The sequence below is a fragment of the Ruditapes philippinarum genome, unplaced genomic scaffold (assembly GCF_026571515.1).
Source record: "Ruditapes philippinarum isolate M1 unplaced genomic scaffold, ASM2657151v2 ctg5712_1_1_1_1, whole genome shotgun sequence".
In the NCBI taxonomy this organism is placed as follows: Eukaryota; Metazoa; Mollusca; class Bivalvia; order Venerida; family Veneridae; genus Ruditapes; species Ruditapes philippinarum.
The window spans coordinates 18,959-32,295 of NW_026856782.1; the positions used below are offsets into that span (position 1 = coordinate 18,959).

Here is a 13,337-nt window from a genome sequence, read left to right on the forward strand (position 1 = left end):
TGTAAATATACAAGTTTACGCAGAAAATATGTTTATTCATTATTGCAGGTCCCACTACGACTTCTTTGACTTTATAAACAAATTCAGTTTTGTAAAATTTGAGATAGAAAGTAAAGGAAAAGTGATATTTTTCTAATACATCAAGTTTTCCCTCCTTAAATAGTAAAATAATAATAATCTTTAAAAAGAAATATCACGTAATTTTTCCCCTTTTGCACTTTTATAAGGCTAAAAACCGGGAACGTACCGGAAAACGGGTTTTTAGCTAGAAATTTGGGGAAACGGGGAAAACAAACTTTGGAAATGGGGATCTTTATTTCGGGTTTGAAAAGATAATTTTTTGGGGTATAAAAATAAACCGGGCACACTACTTTTTGAAAAATATTTTTAGAATTTTCAACGTTTTATAAGACGATTAAAAAAATGTGTTTTGGATTTCAAAAATTTTTAAATTTAAATAAAACTGTTTGGGGTTTTTAATTTTTTTATTCACATATATTTAAAAAAAGGGGTTATCGATATCAAATTTTATGTATAAATTTTTAAATTTATTTTATATAGCTTAACAAAATCTGGTTAAATAAGTTGATAAGGGTTCTAAAAAAAGGAAATCACAGGAAAGAAATTAGAATCTGAACTGTTTTGTGAATCATGCGAGGTAGAAAATTCGAAAACGTCAGCAAATGGAGTATGCCAGGAATGCAAGGAGTATATGTGTGCCACGTGCTTCCGACATCATTTAAAGAGCAAACGTACAAGACACCACATTTTGCTTTCCCTTGAAGAGTTTTCGCCACTTACGCTAGATTGTGGATCAGAAGATGTCATCAAATGTAAGAAACACGACGATGAAATCATCAAATTTTACTGTCGTTTACATGATGTCGTTGGATGTGGAGACTGTATAGTTTTAGAACATACATCATGTAAACCGGAATATATCAAGGACTTGGCGAAGACATTCAGAGATGGGGATGTATACAAATCAATTGTAAAACGAGCTGAAGATCTTAGAAAGAAAAAATCAGATTACGAACAAGAGATTGAAATAAGTAAAGAAGGAATAGAAAAGATGAATGAAAATGCACTTGTAGAAATCCGTAAATTTAGAAAGGAAATAAATGAATGTTTGGATGGAGCAGAGGCAAATCTCATGTCGGAAATGAAGGAAATGAGAAAGGAAAACACAGCGAAGCAGGAAAAGATTACAACGGGTTTGCAGTCGTTAACTTCTGAGCTACAGACGATGACACATATGCTCAACGCACAGCTGCACCACGGGAATGCATTATTTATCAACGCAGTTAATTGTAGGTCGAAACTTGCCGATATGGAAACGATGTACAAAAATACAACAAAAGAAAGGACGTTAAAGGGATTTGGGTTTGTCCGAAACGAGACTATGGCTGAGCTGTTGAAAGCTGCAGAACCTTTAGGGAGGCTCATTAAAAGTAAGGATAGATATAAAGTACTTAACAACTTTTTCGCAATTACTAAATAAGAGTCTTAGTACACATACAAGTTTTAAAAATGATGTTGATTTTAATATCTTTATTACATATCTTTTCATATACACCATATATGCTAAGTACTAAGGGGATATAGAGTTACAATTTATTTTGATTTTTCTGAAAACATTTAGATTGTCATTTGAATCAAAAGATACATAATTTCTGATTATCTTATAATATTTGCTTAGCAATGCGCACTTCATTTAAGGAAAAATAACAATAATCTAAGGAAAGTTCTATGCTCATGATTCATGTTTAATTTATGCGTACTCCCGACCAAGAGTCCGATATCTATGCTCCTTGAATAAAATATCTTTTCTGAAAACTATCGACAACATACCCCTTTCGTGACAATTTTGTTTATTTGTATATTATTTAACTGCATTCCTCCCGAGCGTTGATTTTCTTTTTGTAAAGTAGATGTTGAATTGTCAAGTAAGTGAATCGGGTGCTGTGACAAAAATCTCGCATGGAACTAATCGAAATTAGCCAATGAAATGCTCTCCTCGGGTCAAAAATGACTACTTTGCCACACTCTAGGATCACTAAGTTTACATATACTTATTTTTGAAAAACTCGATCACTCTTCCAAATTTATAAACTCAGAACAACAGGTCTCAACTGCGCATGGCAGCTGTAAAAGTTTCCTTGTATTGATGTAAATGTTGATGGTCCTTCTAGATCATATCATTGAATCCAATACCTCATTTTGGTGAAAATTGAAAACTTCCTGAGCCGAAGCTAAGGGATGTGAGATAGGTTACACCTTACGTCATCTGTAATATGACCCTGTAATTTTCAGCTTTTGAAATTTGTTTTCATTGATCCCCACAAAGATTCACAAAGATTTAAAGATCAGGATCACGATCAGGATCAAATATAAAAACTCAAATATTCTCCATTATTTATACTTATAGATTAAATATGCAATATTAAATTGATAAAACTGGGCTTAAAACAGCATGTTTATGAAATTTTAGAATAAATTTATTGTTTTTTTTTTGAAGAAATGGTCATTTAAAGTTGATCCAAATTTTGATCTTGATCCTAAAATTGATCCTCATTTTGATTCGATTATTTTTGTATTTGTTTTGTTATTATATAGTTTATGTTAGTCCAAAATAAGTTGGTTTATTTACAAATAAGCAATTTCTAACACTTCGAATTTGTACCATTTAATTCTAGCATAATACAATCAATTTTAGTTTTATAAAACAATGAAAATAAAGTCAGGATCACCTGATCCTGATCCAGATCTTTTCCTTGTGAACACGGGGCCAAGGATCTCCTCTTTGATCGATTTCCTTATTGGAATTCTTTTTTACTCTATTTGTTAAAACTGCATTATAATTTGAGATATGTTATGTGCATTATTTTCTCATAAAATTCTGTAACCTCTGTAACGGGACTGAAAATAATTTTTTGAGATTATTACTCCATTTGATGTCTAAACTAATCTAAACTTATAACTTATGTGCAAAATTTCAGATCATTAGCTCGGTCTGTTTATGAAGAATAATTATAATAGTAGTGAAAAATTGACCCAAAATTGAAAAGCGTTTAAACGCATTTCACCCAATCTGACTGAGAATAGCACAAACATATGGATTCCAATGTATTTCTTGTGTATTTCCCAATCATAATGTGAGAAATAAAATTTTATGTTTTTAGGCTTATAAACCTCAGTGGAGTTCCTTTAACCAAGCCCTTTGGATTAAAACCCCCATCCGTGCTTCACTTAGTAAACAAAGACATGATGAAAAAAATAACTGTTAAACTCAACTCGATTCAAATCTGCATTTTTTTGAGATTTCATATTTGCAAGTAACATTGTCTAGTTGACCTCTACATAATTTACATAAATTATGCCTGTCTAAATTGCCATTTCCGATGATCATATATATTGTATATACTTTTTTCATAAGAGCTGATATTTTGATATTCTACATTGCTTAGAAGATATAAAAACCATGAAGGTCATGAAGTCCACTGAGAACAGATTTTAATTCTTACATAAATCGGCTAGGGCACTTAAAACAGAAAGATTTGCAAAAGATTGTTAAGAAATATACTTAGAAATGAATTGTAAATATACTAAACCCGTTTTGTTTTCAATTTTGGAACAATATTTTACAATAAGAATACTAGTAATTATTCTGGAATAAAGGAATGGTCGAATAATCTGTAATTTTGCAAATAAAATATTGTTCTAGACCTACCTTAAAATAAACATAATAAAAAAATTATTTCCAATCCCGTAATACCAAAATAACTCAGGTTGTACTATAATGAGTACTATTATCTTAAAATTTCGCGCTGAATGGCCTAGAGTTGAGCCATTTAGTATGTACCGGTTCGTAAAAAAACCCAGTAAAATGAGCCGCCACACATTTAAAAATGCTCAGGTCCCAGGATCACTCGGCAAATTACATCAATTTTCACATTTGGACTGTTCCACGGGAAGAGCTAATCTGTTTTCGTATACACTTTTCGTTTAGTTTTTTCTAGCTGGGGGCACTATAGTGACACGTTAAGGATGAAAAAATAACAATATATAAATGAATGTAAAAACTATCTCACAAAATCATCTGTTAATAAATATCATATAATATAATTATTAAACCACCATATTACAATGTTATCCTAACGAATATTTATATAATCGCATTTCAAAATTATATTATAAATGTAATGTGAAAATTTTGAAACTGTATCATATCACATGTTTTCTTTTTTAGTTACTTTTTACTGATCTTCTTTATGTATTTGTATGATTATGCATAATTGTATGATTGTATGTATGTTTCTCCAATATAAGGGGTTCATATGTGGACCCGAAGCTGAAGCACTTGATCTCAAATTATTGTTGTCGGTATAAGATAATTTGCATTTTTTTTGCACAGCTTATAATCGAAATGTCATTGAAATAATATGTATACCTGAAAGAAAAAAAGCTATATCATATTGATTTCAAGATGTGAATAATTGTTGCCTTATTTCAAGATGGAAATGATACAATACATTATTTGTAAAGTACATTTCCGAAGCAGTCGTAGAAGTCATAGATTCAATTCAAGTGTTTGTTTCTTTTTGATGTATCATATTTTAATAATATATGGTTTGTATAAACCTATTTCATTGATTTGAATGTATATTTTAAGGTTTTACAAAAAGTGAGTTCAACAAAAGTGATACTTCCATGGTTAAATATCACATTCTTTTTATTTTTATCTTTTTTTTTTATAATTTACCAATAAACTAACGTGCCAATGAGCTAGCCAGTCTATATTTTAAAGCAGGAAATTACCGAGCGGAATATCCTCGGCTATTATCAGTATCAACAGAAAAGGCCGAAAGTTGCGGTTAAGGAAATTAGGGTATAATCAGCGTAATTCCTTCAATTACCGTAATGCATTTTCAATCTTTATTTAGTGGTCATTGTATCGACGATATGTCATTGTAATAATATGTATACCTGAAAGAAAAAAAGCTATATAATATTATAAACTTCTAAATTTTGCATTCCTATTGGTTTCAAGATGTGAATAATAGTTGCCTTATTTAAAATGATACTATACATTATTTGTAAAGAACATTTCCGAAGCAGTCATAGAAGTCATAGATTCAATTCAAGTGTTTGTTTCTTTTTTGATATATCATATTTTAATAATATATGGTTTTTATAAACCTATTTCATTGATTTGAATGTATATTTTAAGGTTTTACAAAAAGAGAGTTTGTGGTTGGTTCTCGTGTACGCCGTGGTCCGCACTGGGCCCTATTATGGAAATCAGGTAAATACTTTTGTTATGATATTTATTTAAATGCATCCAAAAGAACACCGAATTCTATTAGGCTATTCTGAGGAGAGGAGAGAAAACAACAACAACAACAAAACACTATAAAAGTACTTCTTATAACATTATAACTATTAAATTTGCTATCTAACAAATGTTTTGCAAGCCTTTTCACTCTTTAGTAACTTCAAAAGAAAACGTTTGCTTCTCCAGGACAGCAAGGTACATCTAGGAATTGTAACTGTAAAATCAATTGGCGTTACCCTGTGTAAAATATGATTTAAGTTATTTTATGATACTCTATCCGGTAGTTTGTCCGAAGATGAGTATTCTCCAACTTAAATAAGTATATATTTCAGTACAGTGTTTAAAATTTTCCATACATATCGCTGTCTAGATGCAGATTAACATTGAATTGCCTGTAATGGTACTGTCTGAACACGAGTTGATGTAAGTTTGATTCCATAATTAGTCACTTATTACTGAATTATCGTAAGATATTATGCTTTGCTTATTGTAATATATAAGAATAAATATATATAGAATGCCTATTCTTATTGGTTAAATTATATTTCAGGACGGTGGGGGACCAGGCACAATAATAGGATTTAGATCGAGCGGTTGGGCAAACGTGAAGTGGGATAATGGAAAAATTTATTTTTACCGTATTGGACAAGGCAACTTGTACGATCTCGAAATCATTGAATAACACTAACCAAAAAATGAAAAAAACCGACAAATTTAAACAGTAAACATAACTATTTTAAAAAGCACTAATACATTATTTTCTTTCTTATAATAATAGTATTATTATAATTCTGGTATCATCTTATAATATTATATCTTAATAATATTGTATAATATACAAACATAATAACAAACAACTACTATAAAGCTTTCACCTTCCTGGACCGCGATGTTCAAGTATTCTCAAGGCTAATGAAAACGATAAACAGTCTTGCTTGATTACTTATTTTTAAAGCGAATAGTTTTGAAAATGCTACATATTGGCGTTTTATTGCTGTATTTTATTTAATAAGTATATTCTAGATCAATGTTTTCCATTTTGCACCACAATAAAAATGAGTATAATTTTTCCAATTTGTAATGATTTAAAGATAGCATATTTACACACTAAATACGTATATATTAATTCATATAAATGATGTAATGTACACACAGACATATAACTGTTTATTAAGTAAGGGTTTGTACATTCAAGAACACAGATAAAATTAAACCTTGTAAAATTGTGTTTGAATCATTGAATGTTACAAAAAACCATGCCTAAGAAATATGTATGATTAATTTTTATAAAACTTTTCTAAATAGAATATATTATTCTACAAAACAGCTGACTGACACTGAATTTGTATATGGACATAATGGTCTCACTACAGAACGAATCATTTCAGCCTCATTTTGTGGATATCAAGATTTTATTTTGTCTTTAAATGAAGCAAAATGTCATAATTAATCTTTGTGTCTTAGTACTGACATGTGATGGAATAAAATGTTCCGAATGTAAAAAGTTTTAGTCTTTATTTTACAAACCTTAGCACGAAACGAACAACGCCAGTATAATAATTTAAAAGGGTCATTGATAGAAATTTATCATCATACCTTTTTATCTCTTTGGATGCTATAGCTATGCTTTACGTTAACGCTGTTCTTTTCCGTTTTCATCAATGTTCAAATATACTTCACGTGTGTATAATCCATCAAAGTTTTATGTCAGAGGTCGCTTATTTCATGACTTTCGACATTATTTGTATTTGTCTGGGGAAACAAAATGAAGAGAAGTGTGTTTTAATAGAAATAAAATGCTCTCTGTCATACTAGTATATAAATAACTCATGGGTTTGTGGGTAACAGTAAAAATATCATCCCGAGGAAAATACTGTTACCCGAGGCGTAGCTGAGGGTAACAGTATTTTTACGAGGGATGATATTTATACTGTTACTCACAAACCCATGTGTTATTTATTTTATTACCCCGAACAAAAATACTGTGATGATCGGAAATTGTAAACTAAATCTAACTGTAACAAAAATAAACCAAGAGTAACAATAACTAAACTGTCCTTACCTTTTAAGTTTTAAGTGTACTTGAGGCCTACTTGAGAAGTTTTCTTTTTCTTTTATTCTTTAAGCAAGTGATGATATCTACAAATCATAAACATACAATAAGCTAGGTTTTTTTAGAAACCAAAACACTAACCCATTTACACGGTTATGATCTGTGAAATCTGATCCTTCTGTTTCCAGAATATTCTTGGCATGGTTTTTGACAAAATAACGATGATATCCTATGTATGTCCACCATATCTGTAACGTTTAACTGATTAAAATCGTTAAACAATCCTTTGTTGCATGCTTAAATCGTCTGCATGCTCCAGTTTGACACATGATTATTTACATTGCAAATACTTCCGTTGAAAACGGATGTTCACTTTTTGACTATTCAACAAAAAGATATTTTATACGCGAAAAGCACACCAGGATGCGAACAACTAAATTTTATGAGTGTCATAGTTACTCCAGAGAAGAAATTGATGTCCTATCGGGGTTTAACGTCGAAAATAAGAATGAATCGAGAAAAAAATGGCGGCCATTTTATTTCATTTTATTTAGAAAATAGACCACGTGACCAGATTTTATACTGTTAAAAAATACTGTTACCTATGTAACAGTACTTGTAAAATTCTTAGTCACGTGGTACACTTGCATTAACAGTAAAAATAACTCCCAGAGGCCTATGGGAAATTAGCATTACGAAAAAAATGATATATGTCATATACGCTTGTTCATTACAGTTTTCCATGTTCAATATCACAATAATTCGTTTGTCATCCAAACATTATTTTATCCACCACCCCAACTACAAACCATTACCATAATCTAACAACCCCCCTTCTTTGTCCACAAATGAAAACATTCATTATGTAGGAAAAATATATTTTACGTATCAGTTATTTTTTTGCACATATGACTAGAGTTTTCATGAAACTACTTCAAATTCCCAGTTATTCCATGTAATAAATTATTTGTGAACTACAAAATTTGGATTTAAATCCTCAATCATTTCTGATAAAGTTTTGAATCAATGCAAAGGAAGCAGATACTTAATAGATAGTCACTGTGAAATGTTCATTTTACTGTAATATACATGTATGTACGGCATGTACAGGACTCTTTACCTTTTATGATAATGTAATAAAACAGTAGGATGCGAAAAACGAAGAATTTTATAAACGAAGCAAAATATGTTGTTCATGCACAAGTTGTTCAATATTAAAAACAAAATACACACTTATTTGGAATTTTTGTGGAGTAAAATAGAGTCCTTTCATCCTTAAAGTTTCATGCCAAATTTCATGTAATAATTTACATGCATGATAAACGACTGATTATGCAGTATTTATCATCCTAGTTTTACTGCGTGACTAACGCAGTAAGGGCAATATTTTACGATCGACCAAAGGGACATTTCAACTTATTGAATTCCCGATTTCAAAATACGGAATTCACGACTTCAAAAGGATATTGTTTTCAGATAAGGTTATCATTGATATATGATAAAGTTGAAGTTATCTACAAAGAATGGACTTTAATCACATGGTTTTGTTAAACATTTATCTGTTGAAAACGTCATTTTAACTGTTAAATGAGCCTCAGTTTTTTGAGGAAAAAAAACAACAAAAAATAGAAGTTACAGGAAGGAAAGAAAAGAAATCTATTTTGTATTGTTAACCTTGCGAAGTTGAATGCTCGATAACATCCGCCAATGGGACATGCCGGGAATGCAAGGAATATATGTGTACCACACGCTTCCGTCATCAATCAAAAAGAAAACATACAAGAAACCACGTGTTGCTTTCTCCTGAAGAGTTTTCAAACCTTTCACTAGGAAGTGTATCTGGAGATGTCACCAGATATGAAAAACACAAGAATGAAATCATCAAATTTTATTGCCGTTCACATGTTGCCGTCGGATGTGGAGATGGTATAATATTAGAGCATACAACCTGCAAACCTGAATATATCAACGACTTGTCGAAAACATTTAAAGAGGGAAATATATATAAAACAGCTGCGAAACGAGTTGAAGACATTGAAAAAAAGATAACAACTTATGAACACCGACTTGGAAAGAGTGGAGACGAAGTTGAAAAGATGTATGAAAAAAACTATTAAAGAAATCCGTGAATTAAGAAAGGAGATAAATAAATGTTTAGATGAAGGAGAGACTAAAATCCTATGAAAAATAAAGAAACTGAGAGAGGAAAACACAGATACTCGGAAAAACCTTGAAAAGTGTTTTTACTCGCTAACTTTAGAGCTTGTTAAGATGAAACAGATGCTCAACACCATGCAGTTACATCGCGGGATGCATTATTTATAGATGCAGTAAATTGTAAGTCTAGTCTTGACGACATAGAAACGATGTTTGAAAACACAACAAAAGAAAACGCTCTGAAAGGATTCAAGTTTGTCCGTAATGAACATATGACATGGCTTCTGAAATTTACAGATCCATTAGGAAGACTGAAGATAAATGCAAGAAGGATTCCCCATCAACGAGACATAAGTATATCTGTTTTCTAGTTTCTTTCTATGATATCGTACGATTCTATTAATCAATGTTGCTCAATTAAAATATCTGATTACATTTATTTCAGACTACACTAATCTGTCATACAATTAGTCAGTGAAAGAGTTCAACGATTCAAATTAGTGTAATTATGTTTAATCATAACGACGATAAAACGTTTTGAAACACATTTGTGAAACATATGAGCCAAGCCATGACAAAACCAACATAATGGGATTGCGACCAGCATGGATCCAGACCAGCCTGCGCATCCGCGCAGTCTGATCAAGATCCATGCTGTTCGCTTACAAACCCTATAACGATTAGAGAAACTAATAATGAACAGCATGGATCCTGATCAGACTGCGCGGATGCGCAAGCTGGTCTGGACCCATGTTGGTCGCAATCCCATTATGTTGGTTTTGTCATGGCTTGGCTCATATACTATTTTATTAAAAATGACTCTATTTCGATGATTTCCTTTCAATGGATTTTTGGTTTTAGTGCGGTCTTTGTAACATAATTATATAATAGTGTAGGAAATGAACTAGTAAATCATGCATATTTTGTGGGGGTCAACCAGTCTATGTCTAGGACCATAAGTTTTATATACCAAAATGTTCACAAGGGTTCGCAGAATACGAAACGGTATTACATTTTAACCCAAATGGTCGGACAATCAAGAAATCCAAGATGGCGTCCAAGATGGCCGCCAAAATTCCGCAAAAACAGTAATTATCATTATTTTCCCAATGTTTTCAAGAATTTCTTAGACATCCTTTGTCTTCACACATAAATATAATATAAAATACATGTTTACTGTACATAAATTGTTCTTTTTTATCATTTTTATGGGAGAAATGTAAAATATTTGAAAGAATATCATGGAAAATGTATAAAAAAAATGACCTAAAAATTATATTTGATATAAATTTTCATTTCCATGACAACATATTTCAATTTTTATTTCCATATTGTACTTGTGTGCAAAAATACGACTTCAACTCTTATCATTTATGACAATTTTTATGTTTATTGACACTTCTCCTATGGACGCATTATGATTTTAAACGGGTGGGATATAATTAAATTCAGCTAAAATTTACATCTCTAAAATTGAAATCTATTTATTATGATTGATTTACCAATTTATTGTTTTTTTCCACGTTGTAGACTATCTTGTTTTCTCTGAAATAAATACAAACATGTGATGTTTGAAAATACATTGAAGTTTCCATCAGTTTTCATGGTTGCAATGGTAACATGTTATAGAAAATAGGCTAAACTTTCCTTTCAAGGTATTTTTGCAGCTTTACAAAATATATATACATCATAATCACAATACTTTTCAAATGACATTCTTAATTGACCGTGGTTATAACAATAAGTATAGTAATCAAATGATTCAAGTCAATTCCCTTGATGACACTTTGCAATTTAAAATAATACTGTGTCGGTGTGACGTAAAACCCAATCAAACAAAGAAAATAAATGTTTATATGTCTAATTTAATATCAACCTTTGGGGATGACGGTAATTATATGAAGTTTCGTTTCCTTTGAATATCGTCAATGCAGTATCAATCTAAAATTGATCAAGTAAAATGGAACGATCACTGTAAATCATAAAGCAAAACAATACCAAAACAATTCTGAGATATTGAAGGGCTAAAATCCACCTCATCAATGTGTTATTTAAAGTTAATGTGTATGCTAATTTTAGTTGACATGTTCTTTAATTCAATATTAATATCGTTTCATGGAATTAAAACTAGAAAGTATCAACATATTTTTGAACCAACAGACTGATATTGAGGATAACTTATAAACAATGAACCATGCAAAATGCAGTAAATTGACATGAAAATGAAAACGGTCGGAATTTAATTGAGGGTTTGTACGTGTTTTCAACATTAAAGCATGAACAAAATATAAGCGGAAATACAGACAAGATTTAGAAAAATTGTAAATGGCTATTTTATGGACAAAATTCATATGTTTGTTTTAAATATTGATCTTATACACACAGACTTTTGCATTGATATAAATCAGCCAAATCTTCTACAATTGTCATCAACATTATGAGCGGAATTTGAAATACTTTTGTTAAATTGTTGCATAAGATTATAATTGGTTGGTTTTCATTTCCAGAACATTCAGAACAGAAACAGAAACATTTTGGTGTTGGTGTGCGAGTTCGTCGAGGCCCTGACTGTAAAAGCTCGAACCAGGTAATATATATTGGTAATATGTACATGTAAATGATTGAAATGAGCTGTATTATCTATTAAATAAATGTTGTTGTTTTTTTTGTAAAGGTAATAATTTGCTTAACTTGTTCAATCATCGTAAGTTATACATAATGTACATAAAAATATCGATTGTCAATAAAGTTAATATCGATATATTTTCAGGACGGTGGGCGACCAGGCAAGGTCATAGGATTCAATCAGAGTGGGTGGGCAATCGTGAAATGGGATAATGGATATATGGATAGTTACCGAATTGGACAAGAAGACTCGCAAGACCTTGAAATTATTTAGAAAATATGTTGAGAACAATAAGGCTAAATGCATGGATATAAATTTTTTGCTTAAGTCATATATTTTGTTTGTTTTTTAAGAATTTTAATGATACATTAATTAGTACAGATTCAAACTTTATATAATATAATGCTTAAAAAACAGAAACTTTTTGAATACGATATATACAAGCAAAGTTTTCATTGAATTAACAACATATCTTCATTGACAAGTATTATAGGAAATCCACTGAGGTCCGTGAGCCTCAAGCATAACATTCAAAATTCGTTACACAGATTAACACGGAAACGAATAACTTTCAAACGGAAAAATCTGCTAAGAATGATATAGAAATATACTCGAAATGAAAAATCATTGTTTTTGTGCAGTAACAAGTCCGATTGGAGCATTTCCGTAGACATTAAATTATACACAAAAATTTAACAATATAAGCAGTCATGTCAAAAAATCACTTCCAAAATATTCCAAACAATTGTTGTAAATTCTTTGCATATGCAGTCCCAAACTGTATATCATAGAGATAAGTATATAAAATGTATAAAGTAGTTCATATATACATGCATTGGCAATAAAAAGTACAAAGATAATAATATAGAATATACAGAATTAAGCAAAAAGTACAAATGGTAAAGAATGACAGTAAATAAACTCACCAATTGGTGAAACTAAGTTAACATGTTAAAACTAACAGCATAAAATTGAAAACATAACTCTATATAAAAGTGTAAAAGGATGTTATTATCAAAATGACGCTAACATAGGTCCTGGCAATGTTGTCATTTGTTCACCGCATTTCATAATTTACAAGTTGATGCTTTCTTCTTTCAAAGTAACATTGACGACACCATACTTTTAATGTCTAGATCTGAAAAAAGAGACATGACATAAAAATC

The 13,337-nt window shown here is 30.6% G+C and overlaps 3 protein-coding genes across 5 annotated transcripts in view; 2 read left to right on the forward strand and 1 right to left on the reverse strand.

The window, feature by feature from the left end:
* The window catches only part of LOC132747697 (putative HERC2-like protein 3), a 30,012-nt gene extending 17,561 nt beyond the window's left edge, over positions 1-12,451 (forward strand). The window contains exons 1-3 of one of the 2 annotated variants that reach the window (XM_060737187.1): positions 9,765-9,899; positions 12,062-12,132; positions 12,316-12,451. In XM_060737187.1, the coding sequence (XP_060593170.1) occupies positions 9,818-9,899; positions 12,062-12,132; positions 12,316-12,444 (282 nt within the window). In that variant the 5' untranslated portion in view covers positions 9,765-9,817 and the 3' untranslated portion in view covers positions 12,445-12,451. Of the gene's footprint in view, positions 1-9,764; positions 9,900-12,061; positions 12,133-12,315 lie in introns of those variants that run through there. The other variant, XM_060737186.1, reaches the window with a different exon arrangement.
* Positions 1-13,337, reverse strand: part of LOC132747695 (uncharacterized) — a 30,143-nt gene that overhangs the window by 11,964 nt on the left and 4,842 nt on the right. Inside the window, exon 6 of one of the 2 annotated variants that reach the window (XM_060737182.1) lies at positions 12,507-13,309. The exons of the other annotated variant lie outside the window; for it this stretch is intronic. Coding sequence (XP_060593165.1) covers positions 13,297-13,309 — 13 coding nt within the window. The 3' untranslated portion in view covers positions 12,507-13,296. Of the gene's footprint in view, positions 1-12,506; positions 13,310-13,337 lie in introns of those variants that run through there. 2 annotated transcript variants of the gene reach the window in all.
* Positions 610-9,505, forward strand: LOC132747700 (uncharacterized). Its single transcript, XM_060737196.1, has 3 exons — positions 610-1,451; positions 5,231-5,305; positions 9,198-9,505. Exons 1-3 carry the CDS (start codon positions 713-715, stop codon positions 9,503-9,505), a joined length of 1,122 nt encoding a protein of 373 aa, XP_060593179.1. The 5' UTR covers positions 610-712.